We start from the raw sequence: 22,275 nt of genomic DNA, 5'->3' as shown, positions 1-22,275 counted from the left end.
GTTTATTTTCAAGGATAAACAGACATTTTTGATTAATTGTCTTGAAACTATCTCAGGCGTGGAAAAGCATGAATATTTTCAAGGAGAAGGATGTATGAGTCCTGTGTTAAACCTGGCTGGACGGTCGTCGTCCGTCAGCTGTGCAGGAGATGATTCCTGTTAAAAAGCTGGAGGATAAACGCGAGGACGCGGCACGCCACGCCCCCCCTCTCCCGGGGAGCCTCCCACCAATCAAAATGCTCTTGAGGCGGGACAATTACTATCCGACGTGCTGGCAACAGGTTGCACTGGTAGCGAGGGGAGAATTTCCCGATACCCTCACTTCATTGAGGAACATCTCATCCCTTCGAGGTTGCGCGGAGCTGCTGCAGCTGGGGAGGAGGAAGAGGAGGAGGACCGGATCACAGCTCGGAGAACAGGACGGACGTTCCCGGATTCGGATCAACTGTGCAGGTGCGGTAGGAGAAGAAGCCTGGTGCTACCAGCTGTTTATCTACCCTGGGGGGATTTAGTGTAAAAGTGGAGAAAGTGTCTGAGAATACGGTTTTGCTGAGCGGGCTTTTTGGGTAGCAGACATGGACACCTGTGGCTTTGTGATTGGATTCGCCACCTGTCTTCCCCTGCCGGCTATAATGACCGACAGACACCGGGGGGTGAGTCTTTTGTCGGTCGCTTTTCATGCGCGTTTCCAAAGGCGGCTGGTCTGTGCGCACTCAGCTTCTGTCTATAATTGGATCCGAACGCGTTGCGTAAAGCGGATATGAGAGGTTATTATAGTAAGCAAAAGCTTCAAATTGGATGCGACGGCTTCGGTTGTTTATTTATTTTACGCTTGCGCTCGTGGACCCGCGGGTTCTTGTAAATAAGACCGCTGGTTTCGACGCGCACCGATACTGACTGACCGGATAGGTGGGTGTGACGCAATAAAACCTTAGAGCGGGCAGGTGCACACTATCATGGCTTCCTCCACCTGAAGTACCTGTGTTTCACCTATGGATACATTATTGATGGGATTATATTCGTTTGTGAGTCAAGGAGATCAGTTCCAGCCCTTGAAGACCCCCCAGGAGTCCCTGAGATGTTGGTCTACGGCTGGTAACTCCGGAGCAGCTGAGGCTGTTGTTCTCTATTCTTTCTTTCTCTGCTATATTTGAAATAAATTGCACCAGAAATAACCCTGACCTAAAATGTGTGCTCGGGGGCACACTTCAAGCTCACTTTGAGCTGTTTGGGTAAACATTTAATGAGGGACTTTATTACCATATTGTTGTTATTTTACACAAGGGAACCCCCCCCCCCCCCACGCACGCAGGCACGTACACACACACGCACACACACACACACACACCACCACCACCAACAACAACAACAACAAGAATAGTTTGTCTAATGGGGCTTTTTCTTTGTACTGTACAAATCTCAAACAACCAGACTTAGCTGGTGTTTCATAGCAAGTAGCTGAGTCATGTTCTAGGGTGATCATTTATTGACTTTTAGTGGAAAGTGTGTCTGTATTATGATGCCTCACCTTTTACAGAAAAATACACAGTGACTTGTACACACGTGAGTGAGTGGCATCATATTTCTTATATAATGCAGTTGTTTTTGTCGAGGATCTGTTTCATACTGTAACGTGATAATTTGACACAACTGATGGGATGTCGGATCGTGAGAATTGGAATCGGTGCCGATACTGAAGTTATTTACAGATCGGATATCGGAATGATGGTGCGGAATACTGATCAATATTCCACACCGTCTTAGTTTACGCTGGATCAAAAACTCAATGTAATGTAATATGAGTCTGTCACGATCCATATTTTTAACTCAAACTGATTGGTATTGATTATATTTGATGTATATTTTTGCCTGTCTTTGTGAGCCAGCAGGAGCTATAATGATTGTCATCATGGATATAGGTTTGAATCTGTCTGAAAATAATCAATCACATCATAAAATCCAAGGAATCATTGTTTGTTTTTGCCTACTGACCTAAAAATTGCTGACAGTATTAATTAAGACCCCTGCAGTTTACCTGACTAATTATTATTCATTTCAACTCCGTGCTCTAACACCAAAGTAACATGCGTCTCCCAAGGGCACAAGGAACTGTGGGGGATAGTAAACGGTGAGAGGCAGGCAGAGCAGAGCAGGGTGCAGGAACGGAGCCAGAGGAGGAGAGTGAGAGGAGCCTGGGTGAGGATCAAGGGTGAGGATGGCAGATAATCCCGTTTGGTGACATTCCTGTCTCTGTTGACACAGCCATTCCTTGTGACAAGAGAGTGAGCATGAGAGAAGATGAACCAGTAGTACCCGAGCAGGCAGGCGGCAACTGGTCAGTGGAGCCTTATAGGAAGGTATTGACACCTGGGGGGGAGCACCCTCTCTTTGCTCGTCCCTTTTTACCCGCCATTGTTTTGATGTTCCAGCTTAGTTGTTCTACATGTCGTGAGAGGAGAATTTCCAAATGATCCCCTCACGTTTGGGTTCCTGATGTGTGGACAGTTTTCAGAACTTGTGGAGGCTTTACAGTCGATGTTGCCCCACTTCTCAGTTTCTCCTTAATCTGTCCTTATTATACAAATGCAAACCACGCGCGATGCTGAGTGTATAAAGGGAACGAGTGGAATCCTAAGAATGTTTTTCGGGGAGACAAAGGCTGACTTTGATTCACTAATCTAACCTCGCTGCTGGCTGCGGTGCCCGTGTGTTACACTATAACCAGTGGTCAGTTTGGAGTAGGTTACATCTGAATTCCTGTGAGGCGCTGTGGGCGTGGAGGAAGTGTGATGGGGAAGCATATGCATGAGGAATAACACTTAACTGCATGTTATTTAATAATGTGACTGCAGACAAGTGTTATAGCATTTCCAAAAACCCTACCAGATGGAGTGTGTGTGTGTGCGTGCGTGCGTGCGTGCGTGCGTGAGTGCGCACATGCACGCACGCACGCGCGCGCGCCAGGGCACACACACACACACACACACACACTGGAGCTGATGTGTGTGCCTGCACGGCTCAAAGTAAACAGTCTACGCCTGAGTGACTCTGAAGTCTGGTGACTGTGGAGACCCTGGCAAAGGCACAGAGAGAGGGAGAGAGAGAGAGAGAGAGAGAGAGAGAGAGAGAGAGAGAGAGGAGGGGAGGCCCATTCCTGACATAACCCCTAGTGTTTAATGCTCCACAGAGCCTGGACAATAGGAGGAGTATTCACCATCTCATGGTGTTCATCACCCAACTCCGTTTAAGAGCGTTTAAGGGTTCAAATTTTAAACTGAAACAATAAGTTGGATCGTTTAGTACTTTTCATTGTAATTTATCAAGCAAAAAACGGGAAAACAAATAGAGAGAAGATCTTGCGTTTTTATTTTTTGTATCTGATTGTCAAACTTAATATTTTAGAGTTTTTAGTACATAAAGAACGTGAACACACCATTCAGGGCAGTATTTTTTTAAAAAATTTATTTCATTTTTAAGAGTTCTTTCCATTTATATACATGTTTTCTTTTCATTAGGGTCATTTTCCTGCCATTTAGGGCTGCACAATTAATCTGCACGGAATGGAAATCGCAATCTGGCCTTCTGCAATTTTCAAATCGCACGAAGCACATGACTGCCAAATGTTCATTAATGTCAAAATACCATTTTGAATATAATATCGCAGTGCTGCAGAGATTTCCTACATATCGTATTCTACAGACATATAAGATTATATATAAGAAAACAGATATCAGATATGCCTGAAAATCACACCGTTATCATTTGAATGGGTTTTTCAGTGAACATGAGAATAATGATGTAAAAATGAACGTCGCCTCTAATATTGCTAATCGTGTCACTGATCGCATTTAGCATCCTGTTTGGGCTATTATACACACATTTCTACCTCTTAATCACTAGTGTTTATGGTTAATACGATCAACCAAAAAAATAAATATACCTACAAATATTTGTATAATTTTTTTTTTTTACATTTAGAAATAATTCTTACTTGCAGCCAAGGTTGCAATAGGGTGAGATTTCCGTATTGCAGGATCCGGTTTTACATCTTTTATCATTATCAGTGACAGTGACGCCTCAAGAAACGAACAGAGGACTTTCTAGTTGAGCAAACACTCTATTATGATTGAAACTGGAAACCTTTTTTTTTTCTCCTGTGTGTGTGTGTAGTTTCCAATTTGAAAATAAGGGTAGATTAGGGGGGGAAAAAACGTGACCTCGGTGGAATTTCTCTGTTGATTGTATATGTTTCAATACTTTAGCTAAGCCGGTGCACTCTGTAGCAAGTTTAACTGTATATCTTGAAAACAGTATAGCGCTGCAACCCCTATTGCAGCCCCGTTTAAATAGAAACAGCTACAGAATAATTGCTTCATATAACTGACCTCACTATTTATTAAAGAGCGCGTTCCTCCATTAGTAATCTTGCTGACAGTACAGGAGCTTTGAGACTAAAAACCTCAGCCAAACCCACTACAATGTTAAACTGATCTGCTCTGAAATGGAATGGGTTCCTCTTCGTCACACGTCCGCAATGTTTGGTGAAAATCGGCCTCAGATAAACTAACAAAAGGCTCATATTGCCGTCTTGGAGGAGGTAAGAATCGAGATGTTTCATTCATCTATTGTGGCCACCAGAAGTGGAAATAAATCCACCGCTGCCATGTCCACCTACACACCTACACACTAGGTCTTTGTGTTTTCCACCTGTTTAAATACATAAAAGCATCCACTGAGTAGTTTTTCATCATTTCTATGGAAGCAAGAGGCAGCATGCGCATCAAAAAAGTAGATCTCAACCTGGACAAAGGGCGTCTTAGTGGCATATTTGGCATGATGTGAATACATTTCTGCTTGTGAAGTGATTTAGCCTGCAGAGCTGCAAGAGAAGATGGCGGCTTTATCAAGATATATCATTGATGTGAGGTTGCAGCTTCCACCTGTCAAGTCAATGAATATTTTGGTAAAAGTAGTGTGTGTGCGTGTGTGTGTGTGTGTGTGTGTGTGTGTGTGTGTGTGTGTTAAAGCGTAGAAACGGCACCAAATGGATAAAGTTGTTCATCCAGATTTCCTGTGAGTGATTTTCCTGATTTGCATTTCTGCTGTCTCCTGTTCTTCTGTTCAGGCCACCTGCGCAAAAACAGGAAGTCGACATGAGCGCTCTCTCCACCGACAGGAAGGCGCTTGTGGACTATGGAGTTCAGATCCGCTTCATCAAAGACCTCCATGACACAGGCGGCAGTAACACCGATAAACCCAGAGCAAACAACAATGCCGTGCCTCCTTCTAGTAAATATGGAGTGGCAGTACGGGTTCAGGGGATCTCTGGGCAGCCGTATGTGGTCCTGAAAGATGGCGAGAAAGGTGACTCATATGGCGTGCAGCTGAACACTCCGACCCCCAGCCCCGGGCCCACCTCACCCTACAACAGTCTCCCTAAAAGCAAAGAGCCTACAGAACTCACTAACCCCTATGGCGCTTCTGTGAGTACATCCCACTCCCCTGTTTCTCCTGCAGAGGAAGAGGATGGGGAGATTTTTAGGAGTCCTCTAAAAAGACCACCTGGGGACGGTCAAGCAGGAAGTCAAGCAGAGGAGGAAGCCAGGACCGGCAGAGGACAGGTGGAGAGGTCTAAAAGTGAACCTCAGCTCAAAACAGCAGCTAGCGATGCAGAGAAAACTACAGGATCGACCAACGGGGAAGAGTATAATGAAGCTGGGCTGAAACCTGTGAAGTTAAGCAGTGCAGGGCCCAGAGGGGTCAAACAAAATGGCTTCACTGGCGCTCTGGGAAGAACCAGTGGGAGTAAACAGAGTACAGAGTCGTTCCCTGAACCTCCAGGATCGACTGAGGAGACGCCTGTCCCAGCGATCGACACCAACTCCCTGGCCCCCATCAACAAGCTCATCAGCAAGTTCAACAGTGGAACGCCGGGCAGCGCCCCGCATACGAGTCGAGGCCGCACCGGAGCAAGGCAGCGGCTCCGATTTGACGAACGCAGGAGATCAAGAAGCCTCGACGCCAGAAAAGAGCTTGATGTTTCCCTTCCTTCACCCACGTCTCCTACGATTAATCCCTACGCTTCTCCTCTTCCCCCATCCTCCAGCTTATTGACGTCATCCACCTCAGTGAGTAGTAACCTTGGTCGGAGCGCTGCACCTGTTGTCAAGGTGACGGCACAAGAGGCCCCCAAGCTGAGCTTTAAGTCACCAGGGAAGTTTGTTGCCAAGGACACCCCTCAAGTTGTAGCAAAAAAGCCTGTAAGTGCAAGTGGAGCTGATGAGCTATTTACATGTCTCTGTTTAGTCCTGACTCTCCTGACTTTGTCTTTGCAGGAGTTACCTGTGAAGAGCGTGACTCCAAAAACAGGGGCCACGGGCTCAGAGGAAGCTGGAGTCAAGCAAGCTATTTTCAACATTCTCAAAGAGGGGTAACTAAAACGACAGGCGTGACAGGGAATAGCTGGAGTCATTGTTTGAGGAAACATGAAATCAATCCAATCAAACCCTCTCTTCTCCGTTTCCTCATCAGCACCAGTGAGACGGAGGGATCCCTCAGAAGAAAGGTCAACCTTGTCTACGAGACAACCAGCAATTTAAAGGTACAACAACATTCCAAGCCCCAGATCACACACATATGAAGTATCCTCACACACGCGCGAAGAGTGTTACTTTAAAGTAAGAACAGAACCGTAACAAACATTGATGGGAACCCCCAGCGCTAAGCAAAAGGTTTTGGGAACAGCGTGTAGGATCTTACTAGCTTCTACTGAGCTGTCTGCCATTTCTCAACAAGATGGGATGTGTTAAAGTTCTACTCTCACCTCGTATTGCTTCCTTATTTATATTTGTAAATTTGGCTTTTGAAATTAATTCAACGGTCCATTTGATCCAAATGCTTATCACGTCACAGAATCCTCCATAACTGTTGTATAGAAGAATAAATGAAGGAGTGCTAAAATATTAACATGTCAGAAATGCACAATGCACTTGTTTTAATTTGCTTCAGCCTGTTGGTCAAACATAGGGCTGGAGAGTGGCATTGTCCGGTGTGATGCTGGTGTAACAGAGCTAACAGATGGTTTGCAGCCCCTCGTCTTCTGAGAATATAGAGTTACTATTTCATTAACTGGGTCTCCAAGGATCTTCCTTTGCCACACCAAAAGATGCAGTGATGAAGGGATGAGAGAGCATCAGTGACGCCTTATTAAGAAATAAAAACTTCCATTAAATTTGCAACCTTTTGCATGACTCTGCAAACAGATGTCCTTATACCACATGATGCACCTGATTATGTACTCTCCCCTGGTGCGTTTGTGACCACGGTTGCTTTGTCGATTGTTTGCACCCCTTGTCTCTTGGCAACCATGCAAATGCGGAGGAAAGCTGCAGAGGGCCCGGCGTGTCCAGGGCGCAGTTATTGAGAGGCATCAATAATTAAGATGGGCTGGAAACCATGTACCAGCTGGGGGTTACCTCGCCTGCTGGGATGCATTATTCTCTGCTGGGTCCGGTGATACAAAGACTCTGGTGTTTCTCAGATAGCCACAGTGTTCATCTGAGTAAATGATGTGGCTGACTGGTGGTCTCAGGCTTGGTGCAGCTACTGAGGCAGCCGCAGATGCATCAGGCAGCGGGTTGAAGGGGTTTTACTCTGATGTCTTTGCTCGAGGCCTCTGCATCCAAACAAACACATTGCTTTTGTCTATAAGACCAGGGCAGGATCAGACGAATGTGTGCTGTACACAAAAACGCTTATCCAAACAAAGACCGTATTGGTATCGTCATCACCGTCACCATGAGTAAATATACACCTGTCCTCCACCACATCTACCCGGTGTGTTTGTGGTGGTTTCACCAGATTTTAGATCCCTCAGTGGGTTTTGCTCTGGAGCCTGTTTCTGTTTGGATCAAGGAAGATACCATTTTCCACCAATAAAGGGGGGGGGGGTGCAAATAGGGCCGTAGAGATACACTGATCTCGCGATACGATAAGATACACAATATTTGGCTCACAATACGATGCGCAATTCATTTGCAGTCTGGATGCTGAGGAGTGCACGTGTCTCCTCTGACTGCATCTGGGAGGGACTGCTTTGACGCGTGAGGACTGGGCCACCTGTGAGTGCTGTGGGACGGAGGACAGGCTCACAGCAGCACACGCTACTCGTTGAGAAGAGTAGGTGATACGTGCTTTTCACGTCAGAGTCTCAAAGTCTCTAATGACACCACAAAAAGTCGCTAGACTTGTTGCTAGTTGCTTTTTTGAAAATTCGCCGCTAGAGGGGTCTGAAAACTGGCTAAATATAGCAATAAAATCACTAAGTTGGAAACACTGGTTTAAACATGCAGGCGCTGGACTTATACTCGCTGCCTATGTTCCATCTAAGGTGCACATAGAGCAGAGGTAAAGATGTCCATTAGACGTCTATTGGACGTCCAGAAATAGTCGTCTATTGGACGTCCATGAATAGGCGTATATTAGACATCTATACTTTTCTTTTTTTAATTTATTTCATCAGTTTGACTTTTTAATCTCACGCTTTTGATTTCTCAATGCAATATTTTCATTATCAAAGCAAAATGTATTTCTTTCATTTGCAGAAACAGGCTTCCAGAGTTTTTAAACCTTCCTGCATCCGGGTCTTCTTCCTATATTGATCTGAACTCGGATCTTTGTGTCACTGTGCAAATTCACATAACGTGGTTAGACTTGCATTACAGAGAATTATTTGCTTTGTGGAGCCTAGTTGACATTTCCTCTGTACCTGTAACGTCTGTGGCTCTCAAAGGGCCTGTTGTGTGTTTTGACTGGTGCGTTATCGGTTATTGTTGTTTCAGTCCAAGTGTTACCCAGGCAACTTCATGTGGTTGAAAGTGTCTGCAGTTCATCAAGAGCAAATCAGACTATCATTATCAGCCAGGCTTTTATCTCCTTTGCATTATATAATTCTCCAGTATATTAGCATGCAAATGTATTTAGCAGGGTGAGAGTGTCTCTTACTCCAGATGATTAATTTACATAAGGATACAACTGATGTAATTCAAGTGCATATAAGAGCTGATACATAGCCTCAATTATGTTATCTTCTGTTAATTATCTCTTTGAGGACGGAGAGAAACTGAAATGTCCCACAACATCATTATCTGCAAACTGTCCTGCAGGCTGACAAGAAGAAAAATGAAAAGGAAACCAAAAAAAAGTCCTCTGTAAAATGTATCTGGGTAATCCATCTCTGATAAGACGAGTGGTAACAGAAATGTGAGGTCCCCTGAGGAGGAGAACTGCTCGTGATCCTCGCATTGTCGGTCTCTTTTGTTTCTCTGTGTGCGTCCCTGTAATGACTGTGTAGGAAGATAAGAGCGGCTTCATGGGCAAGCTTATACCTCCTTTTCAGGGAGATGGAGCCTTGACAAATGCTGGAGTGGTGTGGGCGACAAACAAGTCTCAGCTCAGACTCTTCTCCCCTGCAGTGTGTCAGAAAAGAGTTGTGTACGTGCCGAGATCTCATCTGTTTTGATGATTTTATAGTGCACTGGTAGGACCAGTTTCCCCAACCCCCCCCCCCCCACACACACACACACACACACACATACACACCGTCAATTTTTGACAGTCAGAAACTAGGGCAAGGAATTCAAGGCAGGGCTTTTTAAGATAATACAAAATCATGTATTTCAAGGTCGACAGTGACACACAATGTATCTTGTCCCCCTCGCTCTGTGTTTGCGCTCACTCTTTGTCCTTTGGTATCACTCTCACATACACTGTGTGTGTGTGTGTGTGTGTGTGTGTGTGTGTGTGTGTGTGTGTGTGTGTGTGTGCGCGCACAGAAAGGAGTATCTGATGGGAACCAGAAAAAGGGGAGCCTTGACGAGCTTCAGGAGCGACTCAGTAAACTTAAGAAAGAACTTCAGCATGCCCATGATGAGTAAGGACACACACATGAGTAAGGACAAATCACACACACACACACGCACATGTGTGTGCGTGTGTGTGTGTGATTTGCAGTTAACATCCAACACAAGCCTCCTAGTTATTGCTTCTGTGGCTTTTGTTGTCAAAGCATCATGTCACTGGTGCTTGATTGATCGGCTTGTAAATGAGTCTGTTGTTGCAATATTGATTGTGCGTGTTTGTGTCTGTGTGTGCAGACTGGATGAGGAGCGTATGGCCAGAGTGGGGGCAGAGTCTCGTCTTCGCCTCCAGGAAGATCAACTGGCCATGCTTCAGGAAGAGCTGAGGAGAGTTTCCGAAAATTCCCCTCACTCTGACTCACTGCAGATGGTGCTGACACGCACGCCGTATGAAACATGGCAGCGTTTGTACTTGTCATTCTGATTTTATCTGAATTTCCTCTCCCAGGACTTGATGACTCTGCAGGCAGACTTGGCTGAAGCGGCCATGTTACGTCAGCGGCAGGAAGAAATGCTACACCAGCGCGAGCGGGAGCTGACGGCCTTGAAGGGGGCACTGAAGGAGGAGGTGGAGTGCCATGACAGAGAGATGGAGGCTCTGAGGGAGCAGTATAGCGAGGACATGGAGAACCTGAGAAGAACCATGGAGCAGGTCACACAGGTGAACCACCCCATCAAGTTTTCTTACTGTTCACATAATGACACTCCAAACTTCCCAGCCAGTGAATTATGAGTCCATTTCTACCAAAAACCTAAGCTGAACTAGTTCCAGGATGTTAACAAGTGTGAGGTTCTTTGAACATATTCTGAAAAATAAGATTTTTTTTTTCAGTGCATTCATCTGTAGCTCCGTAGTTAAGAGTTCAGACTTAGCCTGTTAGCAAAAACTGATTAAAACATTAAAAACAAAGATGAAAGGGGTAAAAACCAGGCAGCTGAGACAAAGAAAACCTGAGGGACTTTTAAAACTGTCTTATGCAATTATGGATGATGGTACACCACAAGAATATTGAAAAACTTAAATAAATTTGTCCCTTCATTAATTTGATATCATAAGAATTGGCAGGGTGACTGATGTGAGATGTGGGATCTCTTTACTGCTATCAGCTTCTTTGTTAGTTGAGTCCAACTCTGCTTTTACCCTTTTACATAAATTCAGATCAATTTTTTTTTTCTAAGAGATTACCTTTTAATTACAGATTCTAAATGCCAATGGGAGTCACTCAAAAACACCTTTAACCTGAGCAAAGAAGAAAGAAGGGGACTTCTTATCACGGATAATAATCAATAATTGATGCACCTGAGCACAGAGAGAGAGGAGGGAGGAAAACAAAAGCCGAGCCACAACTCTAGTTATGGTTTTCTTGACAAAGATTCATCACTCCACCAATAACCCAGAAGTCCGGCTCACTGTCAGTCACTTTTACTCACTTTGTTTCTGACATCAGAGCCCACGGGAAACCCAGAATTTCTTTCTTTTAATGTCCTTTCAGCGTGAAAGGACATTAAAGAATAGACCTATAATGTTCTTTCAGCGTGAAAGGAAGAGCCTGCATATTACGGAGCAAACTAGAATAGAAGGCCATTGGATGAGCACGTATCATCACCAATGTTAAAATTTCACACAGTGGTAAAGGCAAAAATACTGTCCAAACGAAAACCCCAAAGCAGATCATCTTACACCCTTAAATGCTGCTTCACTGGCAAATGTGCTGGGATGTGTAGTTTTTATCCCAGCGAGGAAGCGCTGGAAGGTGATTACCTACCAATTAAAGCTTAAAACTCCAGTAGAAGATTACATTTCAGTCTTTTCTCCTTCGAATTCTGTCTATCATGCTTATGTGGATATTTGTGTGATTGAGAGCAACTCAGATTTCATTTTCCTGGTCTCCCCCCCCCCCCCCCCCCAAAAAAAAAAAAAACACAGCTGGAGGTCAAGGGATCCCTAAGAGTTGCAAAATTCAAAAAAGTTTACTGATTTAAATTTTTGCCACATTTATCACAAAACCTAAAAATAGTAGTTCAATTAAAATCCAGATGACGTGCAGGAAAGTATGACCTCTTGTCCTGTGAAGCAATCGTGACGAATATCTGCTGAATTAATTTTGTCTTTATTACGTCGAGTCCTGAAGTTTTACGATAGAAAGAGCCGGATATGGTTCATCACAGAGGAGAACAGTGAGCTTACACCTATCAGGCTGTTGTGAGTCCAGAATGCATTATTAAGGGGATTATTAAACTGGGCTTTCATGTTGCATCCGCCTCATCCACACCCAGGCTTTGTCCTGTCATTCTGTTTCATTCCATCGGGGTCTCACAAGGTCAGGATGAGCCCTGTGTGCTGAAAAGAGAATTTGGCTTCTTGTGATTGCCACGTAAAACTTTTCCAGTTGAATGTCTATTGCAGAGTTTGCAGCGGTGTACTATTTTTGGAGTACTGTAGGACGATGACATTTGAAGTATACATATGCAGGAATAGATCATGTAGATCTGGCTAACGGTAGCAGCAGTGTCAGGAGAAATGTAGCATGCCGCAGAAAGGTTGACAGCTGCTTCTGATGAGGAGATTTATTTGGCAAGAGGACGACTGAAGTAGTGCGATCACTGTTTGTGACATCCTGTTCCATCCCCGCTGATATTTTTGAGGAATCTCTATGAGAAGTTAAAGCTGAATTCTTCTTTGCGATGAATCTTTTCTTGTTTAAGAGATGGAATTAGCGGGGAATTATTTTTGAGCATGAATCTCTGCTTGACAATAATGAGGGGAAGGGTTCCTATTTGAAGATAAGGAATAAATGTGTGTTTTCCCATACCTCCTAAATATAAACCTTACAGTGTCTGTGTGTGGCGGTGTCTCAGTCTCAGGAGCAGATTGAAGAGGAGAGGGAGAGGGTGAACACTACCATGTTGGCCCTGGAGGAGGAGCTGGACAGTCGCAGAGATCAGGGGGAGCAGTGGAGGATGCAGCTGGAGGCCACCTCACAGGAGCTGCACGACACCAGAGAAGAGTCAGTGTCTGCAAGTCACAATCTTGTTATCGTGCCTTTTATTTCGCCACATGGAAATAGATCAAGATGAACTTAAATGAACACGCTAAACTTTTTGAGAAATACGTTCATTTGCCAGGAAAGCTTGAGCTGAGACCCACAAAGGCTAGACCCACGCAGGCTAGCTAGCTTAGCACAATGAATGACACTGGATGGGAAGTGTTAGCATACCTCGTCAAAAGCCATCAGTCTGCCGGTCTTACAAAGTTGGCCGAGACTGATAGCGCTAGTTGCTCTTCTAGTTGTCAACAACAGTTTTGTTTTTTTTGAAGATGTTGTACTGGGGCTTTTGAAATCACTGCGCCTAGTCAGGAAAGTAGTTCCAGCTGTGAGAATGTAAGAGAATCTATTTTCTTGTGTGGCCCTGGAGACGATCGCAAATAAGCATCTTTCCCAAAAGGTTGTCATGTTCCTTTAAGAAACATCACTCCAAGCATTTGACCCTGTTCTGGAAGAGTGCAAATGTGGCTCTATGTACACCATAAAGACTTTTCACGCAGATCATTGAATGACTTCATTTTGATGCTTGGATTTAAAAAGGCGCTGCCTTGATAAGTTTTACTTCCTGTATCTTTTTCAGTATCTAACATCAAAGGGTCCTTAAAAAAAAAAAAAACACCACTCAGGCACGGAGCACAAGCATGACTATGTTCTGTTTGTTTTCAAGAAGTCTGATAAAGTGAAGATACATCAAGACTCTCTCTATAAAAATGGACTCACAGCTTCTGTTCAGTGCTTTGAATCATTTTCCAGCCTGGGTCCAGCATCAAACACACTTTTGTATTTGATGTTTTCGCTGCTTTTTAGTTCAAAGAATCGAAACTGCACACGAAAACGTAGCTTCTGTATTAAATGTAACATATGAGGATACTAAAGAAGACTTTTTTTTTTCTTTTTTTTGCTTTACGCCTGTAAATATACCAAGGTTTTATGAATGCCTTCACTCTTACACTTGACTTTTCATTCAGCAGGAACGGGAAGCACTTCAGCAGACAAATGTGAGAGAGAAAATTAAATCTCACCGTGTTTGGTTTGGGTAGATTTAGCCTTTAGATTCATCCTTGAAATAAGTGAAGTGAAATGAAGTTGAGAAGCTCATACATATCAGAGTGGATGTCTGTGATGATGCTTTGATCATTAGAATGGTGAGCTCTTACTAACTTAAATCCACTGATAATAAACCCAATCACATCCCTCAGGCTTGGTCATAACCAGTCTTGTTATTTATTATTAGTTGTTTTTATTGTTTGTTTATTTTTTTGCTGGTATGCTTTTTATCAATTTGATCAATTTACACACATTTCTCCCAGAAAGCATCGCTTTTAAATGAATAAATGGTGTATCACAAATTAATGTTAAGCTTCAAATCAATGAGCCTCCTTCCATAAACGTTCTTGTGCACAAATCTGTTCTTAAACCTTCTAGGACTTTTTTTGTCCTTCGTTCAGTCTGACAGAGAGGAGGCCGACTCCTTCACGCCTGACATCTGCTTTCTTCAAATGAGAACAAATTTGTGCGTTAAGATCATTTCCTGAATGAGGCATGCGGTGACTTTCTAATGGCTTAGAGCAGTACCTTCACCCTGTGCTCTGCATCTTGCTTGTCTTTGCGATCTTGGAGTGTGTGCATGTACGCTCATCCTCTTGCAGTGTGTGTGTGTGTGTGTGTGTGCATATATGTTGCATATAGAGCAATCTTCAAAGTGTATCTGCTTGCTTCTTCCAGGTTGCTGAAATCTCGTCTGGAGAACGATGAATTCGAGAACAAGCTGAAGCATTTTCAGGATTCACTGCTCGCCACGAAGAGACAAACGCCTGCGTCTGATGATAAGAGTTTCTTAGCAGAGGTGATTCACATGTCAGTCTGAAGGCAGATTTAGCTTACTGTGTGGGTGACATCTCTGTTTTACTGTATGTTTTGTGTAATCTGTCAGTGTGTGCAGCCGTGGGTTTTCCGTTGGCTGCAGCTTAGATCATTTTCATTCATTTTTCTCACACAAACACACACGCACACACATGCCCCATACTCCTATTAACACACTTCTATGCACCCTGGCGCATTCCTTTTACTCGCACACATTATTCATCTCCGATTACTTATCCCAAGGAGCTTCAGCGTTGCCATGGTGATCTGAATCAGGCTCGCATTGATCTGGACAAACAAAAGGGGGAGTTAGACGAGACGCGCGAGGCACTCGAAGCACTGAAGAAAACGAGTGAAGAGCGGGAGGCCGAGCTTCTGTCTGAGATCAGCCGGATGAAGGAGCAGGCACAGAAAGACAAGGCCGAGCTGGAAAAGGCATTGGAGAAAGTGAAGGAGGTGAAGCATCATCTGCATTCTGTTGAAAATAAACGATTTAGCTTGCGTTAGAATAAAAAAAAAAAAAAAACACGTCTTGATGATTGAAATTGAATTAACATATACAATAAACTTGACATGATTGCATTTAGGATTTCTGAGCATGAAGTTCTTAACCCCTCCCTCCTGGCTTCTCTGCAGGCATCAGCTGGTTCCTCAGCAAGGACGATGGTGGACCACAGCACCAACCTGGAGCTCCAAGAAGCCAACACTCGCCTTCGGGAGAGGCTGGCTCGCATGGTACTGCACACAAAAACAACAACAACCAAAACAAAAAACAAACCCACGAGAGCTACAAAAACTGCACAAGATTCACACAAAGCCTCCCACATACTCACGCTGTTTTTATTTTAAATTAGAAAACTCAACCAATGTACGTTCTGAACATAATCCCTTCAAGATAATTTTGATGCTCATTGTCTACATGTGCGTAGGGACAGCAACCTGGTAAGAGAAACATAATCTTATTACTTTTGTAAACGATCGCGTCAAAGGCGTATTCATAGGAAAGTGAGTGTAGGCAAAAGGCTGTTAAGAGGGAGTATAGCAGTAGTTTGAAATGTTGTTAGCAAAGATTAAAGAACTAGTCTTAACACTGGCCACATAAAAAGACATTGGGCCCAATTCATGAAATATTCTTATGCAGATATTTGTTCTTATTGTGTCCATAACAAAGGAGTTACAAATAGCCATCAGGCTTTGCTTCCTGCATGAGGAAATGCCGTGATTGATTTCCATTGAATGTAAATATGAGCCGAGCAAGACTATTGCTTTCCTTTTCCAGAGGATGCACTCAAGTGCTCCCCGAAGCGCAGAGGCCGACGAGGCCGTGGAAGCCCTGGAGGATGAGAACCGTTCCCTGAAGTCTCAGCTGGAGGAGACAAAGAGAGGAGTCACCCGCCTGAACAAGGAGAGGGATGAGCTGACCCGCCGGCTGGAGGAGAGAGACCTGGAGAGAGAAGCGCTACGGAGGGGCAAGAGCGACCTGGAGGAGCAGAAGAGGTTGCTGGACCGAGCGCTCGAGAAGATTAACAAAGAGGTGTGTTAAAGAGCGAGATTAAGGATTACAGATAATACAAATGTTGTGATTCACCTCTTTCTACCTCCTCCACTGTCAGATGGAGACGATGATGGGAGACTCACGTCAGTCAGTGGCTGCCCTCCAAACACAACTGGACGAGTACAGGGAGCGCTCGAGGAAGGATTTGCTGGAGGCCCAACGAAACAACAAAGACAGGCTGGCTGAGGTTCAGAGGGCCCAGAATAGCCTCAAGGCCCAGCAGGAAGAGGTGAGCAAAACACACTGAATATGAGAGAAATGCAAAGAATGTCGAACATTCAGCGTCTCTGTTCTGTGCGTTCTTTTAATTAAAGATACAGAACAAGTATAACTATGTGATAAATGCTTGCTGAAATGCAAACCTTAGATGTTGCAAATTTGGGATGAGAGGCCAGGCTCTATTACGAGAAAGTCTATTAGAAAGTTTCTGAGTGTGGCAGGGCTCTACAGGAAAAGAGAAAACTTTGTCAAGAAGTATGGAGGCAGATATCTAGATCCCAAAAGCCGAATGCATAAAGATGCCCTGTGCTTTATTTTAGGTTTCCCGTTTGAAGAAGGAGCTCCTGGTGTGCAGCGAGGAGCGAGACAGCGCTCAGTTGGAGAGAGACCTCCTCAACAACCGTCTCAAGCACTTGGACGGTGAACTGGAATCAGAGAAGAGCTCCCACACTGACCGCGCACGAGAGATCAGGGGCCTGGAGGTGAGGCTCCCAAAGGTGGAGAAGGTCAAAGGTCGCTGAGAGAAGAATCTAAAGATGGTTAGGAACTAAATCAGGAATGCAGTTATGTGTCACCAGGGAGAGGGCAGCAGTGGTAATAAAAATGGGCTGAGGGAGTTGGCATGTGAGGGATCATGTAGCTTTCACTTGATAAACCAGAAACTAAGTATGTCATTGATTGTGTGTGTGTGTGCGCGCGCGCGCTTGCAGGATAAAATAAAGTCCCTGGAAATCGAGCTGGATGAGGAGAGGAGCAGCGTGGAGCTTTTGAACGACCGCATCTCGCGTACCAGAGATCAGGTACTACAACAAAAGCAACACCTACATAAAAGAATTTGAGAGTACTTTCACAGAAATATGTCTGAAAAGAGCTTTAATGTACCTCCTTTGTTTTCACAATTCTCTCTCTACCTTCTCCTCTCAGGTGGACCAGCTTCGTTCAGAGCTGATGCAGGAGCGTTCGGCTAGACATGACCTGGAGATGGATAAGAGCGCGCTTGAGAGACAGGTAGACACACACATTCACGCACAGATATAAAGAAAAATTTCCATAAAATCAGTGGTTTTCTAAGTATGTCACTATATCACCTTTCAGATGAAGGAGATGAAGTCACGTATGGCAGACATGGAGGGACAGAATCGGCCCCCGGCAGGACTGGCTGTACTGGAGAGCAAAGTGAAGGAGTTGGAGGAGAGGCTGCACAGTGAGGAAAGGTGAGAATGAATCTCTGTAAATTGATGTAATCAAGCTCTTCTTCCTCTGGATCATCACCGACTGCAGGCCCATTATCAAACCTGCTAGAACTATGAGTTGTTATGACTATGACTGAGTTTGGTAGAACACTGCCTCCTAGTTTTTGCATAATCCTCCAGACCGAAAAATACCACTGAAAACACTGCCTCCTTTTGGATGAAGCAGAAATTTTAAAGGTAGTGGTGTAAGGATTTTCTATTCTAATTTGTCTGCCCTCAGGGAGAAGGCTAGTATCCAGGCCTCTCAGAGACGAACAGAGAGAAAACTGAAAGACCTAAACGCCACGCTGGACCAGGAGAGAACCCAACATGTTGAGCAGAGAGATCAGGTAAATATCAGGATTTCTGTGCAAATTGCTTCCAAAATACAGCCTTGGACGTTTTATTGGTGGGATTTACTGATGTAAAATAGTGCCATCCTCTACTTGTGCCAACAGTAAAAAGCTAACAAAATAAGCCATTATATCTTTGTTTTAAACCATCAACCATATTACTTTGAGGAAAGTTGGTACTGTAGGTGGTTTCCTTTCGAGTGAGCTAAGCTCTCTGTTTCCATCTGTTTTTAGTCTTTATGCTAAGCTGAGCTAATGCTATGTGACAAGCTATTTAGGATGCAGATATAAGAGTGTTAAGAACTGCTTTATCTGCACTGAGAAGAAAGTAAATAAGCGCAGAAGGTAAAGCTTGGTAAGGTTTACTCTTCTCATCATGAGCATCAAATACTTTGACACTGTGCAGTTGTAATGAGCTGTAATTATCTGTAGATACTGTTGGACCTGCTGTTGAAACAGATGCTAAGTGCTTTGAATCTAACTCGTACACGTACTAACCCAAACCCACCCTCATATGGTCACTAGAACACTCCCTAACCCCCCCATCACCTCCCTGCCACCTCTGCCTTTGTAAAGCATGTACACCCACCCTACCTGCCCCCGTACAAACCCCACAAACCACTGCCTGTGTGGCTTCTGCCCCCCACCCCACCCCCAGCCCATATCTTCACCTGTGACCTTTGCTCCCCTTTAACCCCTTGCCTCTCCCTTTCCGTCTCCAGCTGTCTCTGCGTGTGAAGGCTTTGAAACGGCAGGTGGACGAGAGCGAGAGTGAGGTGGAGCGCCTGGAGGGAGTACGCAGGAAGGTCCTCAGGGACCTGGAGGAGCAGCAGGAGCTACAGGAGGCGCTACAGGCTAAAGTTACGGCACTGGAGACGGAGCTAAAGTAGGACTCCAGATATGTCATGCTTAATTTTACATTCACCAAAAAGATATAGGATATTTTAACTTCTCGATGGCATTGTAAATGACGTGATTAGGGTGCCCAGGTAGTTTGGTGGTCTCTTACGTTGCCTACCAACATCTGATTGCTGGTTTAACTTCTCGTGTTGCATCAGCCTTGGTTTGGCGTCATTACAGGGAAGAAGAAGGAGGGAACAACAGGAAAAAAGTTCAAATATTCACCGCATTCTCAACAATACCTTATGAGCACTGTATAACTTCCTCTTAGTAGGTGGCACTTTAGCTGGACTCGTGTTCGTCGAGCTCTCATTTGTGATGTATTTTCTCAGGCGGAAGGTGCACCAGTCCCATCGAGCAGCTCTGGGCTCTTCCACTTTGAGCTCAGATGACGAAGACCACCACATCACCTCCATCCTGAGCGAGAGCCACATGCAGAGCAGCAACTGTTAGATGATAAGAAGATAACCGCAAAAATGTTAGTCAGAGGAAGGAACTCAGGGCATCATGGACTGGCTTACACAAGGAACTCGGTTGCCATGCACTACAAACTTGCCTTGCAGTTGCTCCTGGTTTTATTTTTAGCACAGCGGTCCGACAGAGACAGGTTGTCTTGGTAATTAGATTGCATTTTTGAGCCTTCAGCTGTGATTAGGATAGCTTTTCTTCTTTCATGTTGAGTCTGTCAAGAGGTATTTTGTTTCTCTGTTATGTTGAAGAGAAGAGGTGTTACTTTACATAAAAATACAAGGATTTATTTCTTGTTCAAGAAGGATTTTAATCGTATGTTCGTTGCGTGGACTGAATTTACTACTGTGGTAGCATGGTTTACATTCAGAGCTTATACTATAGGGAAATATTTAACACTTAAATTCCAGCGATGCCAGATTTTAAGCCACTTTTAAACCAAAACCTCTGTTTTTTTTGTCGTGTTCTGTTGTTTTTAATCTGTTTGCTTGTGCATGATAAGTTACATCTTCCAGAGCAGCAAGTGTTTGTGTGTATAATGGAAGTGATGTGATGTTTTATCTTTTTTTTTTTTAATCTTTAAATGTGACAGTTATTTAAAACAGCGCCTGTGTTCTACACTGTACTCGCTGTACATACGTGCGACAATCAGATACACACACAATCGGTAGCACTGTTTCCTCTTCACCTTACACATTTTTGAACACGCGTATTTCTAAATTATAGTGTTTTGATTTGTGTCCGTGTGCACGTTTTTACTCAGATGCCTTAAATGAATTGTCCCTTAATGTTGTTGCTGCATGTGCTCTGTTAAAATGCTGCCGCTGCCACCGCTGCTGTATTGTTTTTTTTAATAGTATTTCACATGCTTGCCTGTGCTTGCATCTTCTGTACATTCCTATTGGAAGAATCATTAGCTTAGATTTGGAAGCGTTCCACATTTTTCCTTATTATACCTGGCTGTTTTGAATGTTGATTACAAACGCTTAATGACATTCTTGATGTTTTAATCATGACCCTCTTAATGTGTATTTAAGACAACTACAAGCGGCGGTTTGAACGCTATTTTTTAATAAGCGGCTGGTAACACATGGTGTTGAGCTTTGGAAGCTCTTCCCCAAATTTTGACAAATATTTTAAGTACATTTTGAAATGAGTGTACAATAAAAAGAGGTATATAGTATTTTTTTCTCCCTGGTTGTCTTTAATATTACAGTGCAATACACATTTTAAAGTTTGGTTTAATTTCCTTTTGACTGGGCTGTGGGAGCAATGCAAGTCATCCTGTGTTCAAGCTTGTTTTGTTATTCTATTGAAATGCATTTTCTTTTTTATGAGATGATCCTTATGAGGTGGTTCCAGGTCTGGGTGACCTCCGGAATAGTAGATTTGCTCAAGGTCACCAAAACCTAGTGCATTCTTGAACCATGAAGCCACTCTGACCTCAGATAAGTTCATGCGTTTACTGAATAAACTGATAGAGTGAACATAGTCATCTCTGTTAGGACGTCCTCTCTATTAGGTTTGGTAGCCACGTGAATAATCTCATCACAGGGGTGGGGCCGGATCATCATTCCAAGCTGCTTTGTGTGTGTGTTCCCTCAGGAGAGTTGCCGATCACGGGCAGGCCTGAACCTAGAAAATTGCTGTGAATGTACCAGCTGTTTCACCTCATGCGCTGTTTGTCTGTGTGCTGGAGAGTGACCCGCCGTTAGAACTACACCGGTGTCGAGCCTTTTGAGTTTTTCTCAACATGTTGACATGAAACTTCGTATACTGCATTGCTGTTAGCGGGGTGCCTGTCACAGTGACCTCTGACCTCATTTCATCCACCAGTCCCAGTAGATGCTTGTGCACCTTTTTGAGTATCAGCCATTTACTGTTTGTTCCAGCTACAGGATGAGACAGATGCAGCATCCTGCACATCTTCTTGGCCTCGTATGTAAACTGGAGCAGCCCAAAATGAATCACTGTAATCGGTTACATGAACATGTCTGAATGTGTTGATTTTGCGGCACGTTCACACATTTACAAAGAGAATAAAATTTTTTTTAAAAGCCTGTTCGGTTCTCCGATGCTTTTAAGGAGCGTTGTACACTTTTTCATGTCTATATATGGTCATGACATCCTTACAAGTAAGAGAAACCTCAATAAAGTTTGAGGTTTACAATAAAGTATGAATGAATGAATGGGCAACTCCTTATTCAGCAGATTTAATGCTACGCATTTGAACCACCAGCTGCAATAAAAGCTCAAAAAAACAAAAATACAACAACTCAGAATTGTATTTGGAAATCAGAAAGAGTAAATCGCAGGCTTCATCTTCAAAAGAGACAAAATGCATTACTTGAAACTTAAACTCTGCAACACATTCTATTAAACGACGGGAGCAAAATAATCCCAGAGATGATGTGTCAGGTGATGCTTTGAAAGAAACTCTGTGAGCCGGTTCCGTTTCTGTAGACAGTTGAATCTTTGATATCGAGGAGAAAGTGAATGAACAATGCAAACAAAGCAATTCTGGTCTCCACAGATCTAAAGGTTCTCTTCCTGACAGGGCGCATGTAAACCAAGGAAGATCTTACATAATATTTAAATTTAAACACCACGTCACAACACCGTGTCACATGTGTTTAGCCTTGCGTTAGGACTCCTCCCAGTGGCCTCGGTTGATCTCAACCATTAAGAGGTTAAAGATCTGTATCCTTGAGGGAAATTCCT

The 22,275-nt window shown here is 43.9% G+C and overlaps 1 protein-coding gene across 6 annotated transcripts; it reads left to right on the top strand.

Moving 5' to 3' along the window:
• The first annotated feature begins 248 nt into the window (after positions 1-248).
• Positions 249-21,608, top strand: cgnb (cingulin b). 6 transcript variants are annotated; one of them, XM_086193672.1, is made up of 21 exons: positions 249-453; positions 5,126-6,260; positions 6,336-6,430; positions 6,532-6,601; positions 9,834-9,931; positions 10,155-10,287; positions 10,366-10,578; positions 12,777-12,925; positions 13,933-13,962; positions 14,690-14,810; positions 15,071-15,283; positions 15,464-15,562; positions 16,107-16,361; positions 16,441-16,611; positions 16,922-17,083; positions 17,312-17,401; positions 17,526-17,609; positions 17,697-17,815; positions 18,075-18,183; positions 18,909-19,072; positions 19,419-21,608. In XM_086193672.1, the coding sequence occupies exons 2-21, from the start codon at positions 5,154-5,156 to the stop codon at positions 19,537-19,539; spliced, it is 3,603 nt and encodes a 1,200-aa protein (XP_086049798.1). In that variant the 5' UTR covers positions 249-453; positions 5,126-5,153; the 3' UTR covers positions 19,540-21,608. The 6 variants fall into 6 exon arrangements, with proteins under 6 accessions (XP_086049798.1, XP_086049800.1, XP_086049795.1 ...); XM_086193674.1 differs by lacking the exon at positions 249-453 and adding an exon at positions 756-909; XM_086193669.1 differs by lacking the exon at positions 249-453 and adding an exon at positions 976-1,095 and having other exon boundaries at positions 13,936-13,962.
• Positions 21,609-22,275: the final 667 nt, after the last annotated feature.

This window comes from Aulostomus chinensis, chromosome 22, assembly GCF_037954235.1.
Source record: "Aulostomus chinensis isolate RoL2024-O1b breed Wild chromosome 22, RoL_Achi_v1.0, whole genome shotgun sequence".
In the NCBI taxonomy this organism is placed as follows: domain Eukaryota; kingdom Metazoa; phylum Chordata; class Actinopteri; order Syngnathiformes; family Aulostomidae; genus Aulostomus; species Aulostomus chinensis.
Note: the sequence above shows the minus strand (reverse complement) of the source record. Positions and strands in the feature narration are given on the sequence as shown.

Coding starts and splice junctions, on each gene's coding strand:
- cgnb (XM_086193668.1), top strand. Junction 17,084..17,311: donor GAGAGATCAGGGGCCTGGAG/GTGAGGCTCCCA, acceptor GCGCGCTTGCAG/GATAAAATAAAGTCCCTGGA. Junction 17,816..18,074: donor AGGCTGCACAGTGAGGAAAG/GTGAGAATGAAT, acceptor GTCTGCCCTCAG/GGAGAAGGCTAGTATCCAGG.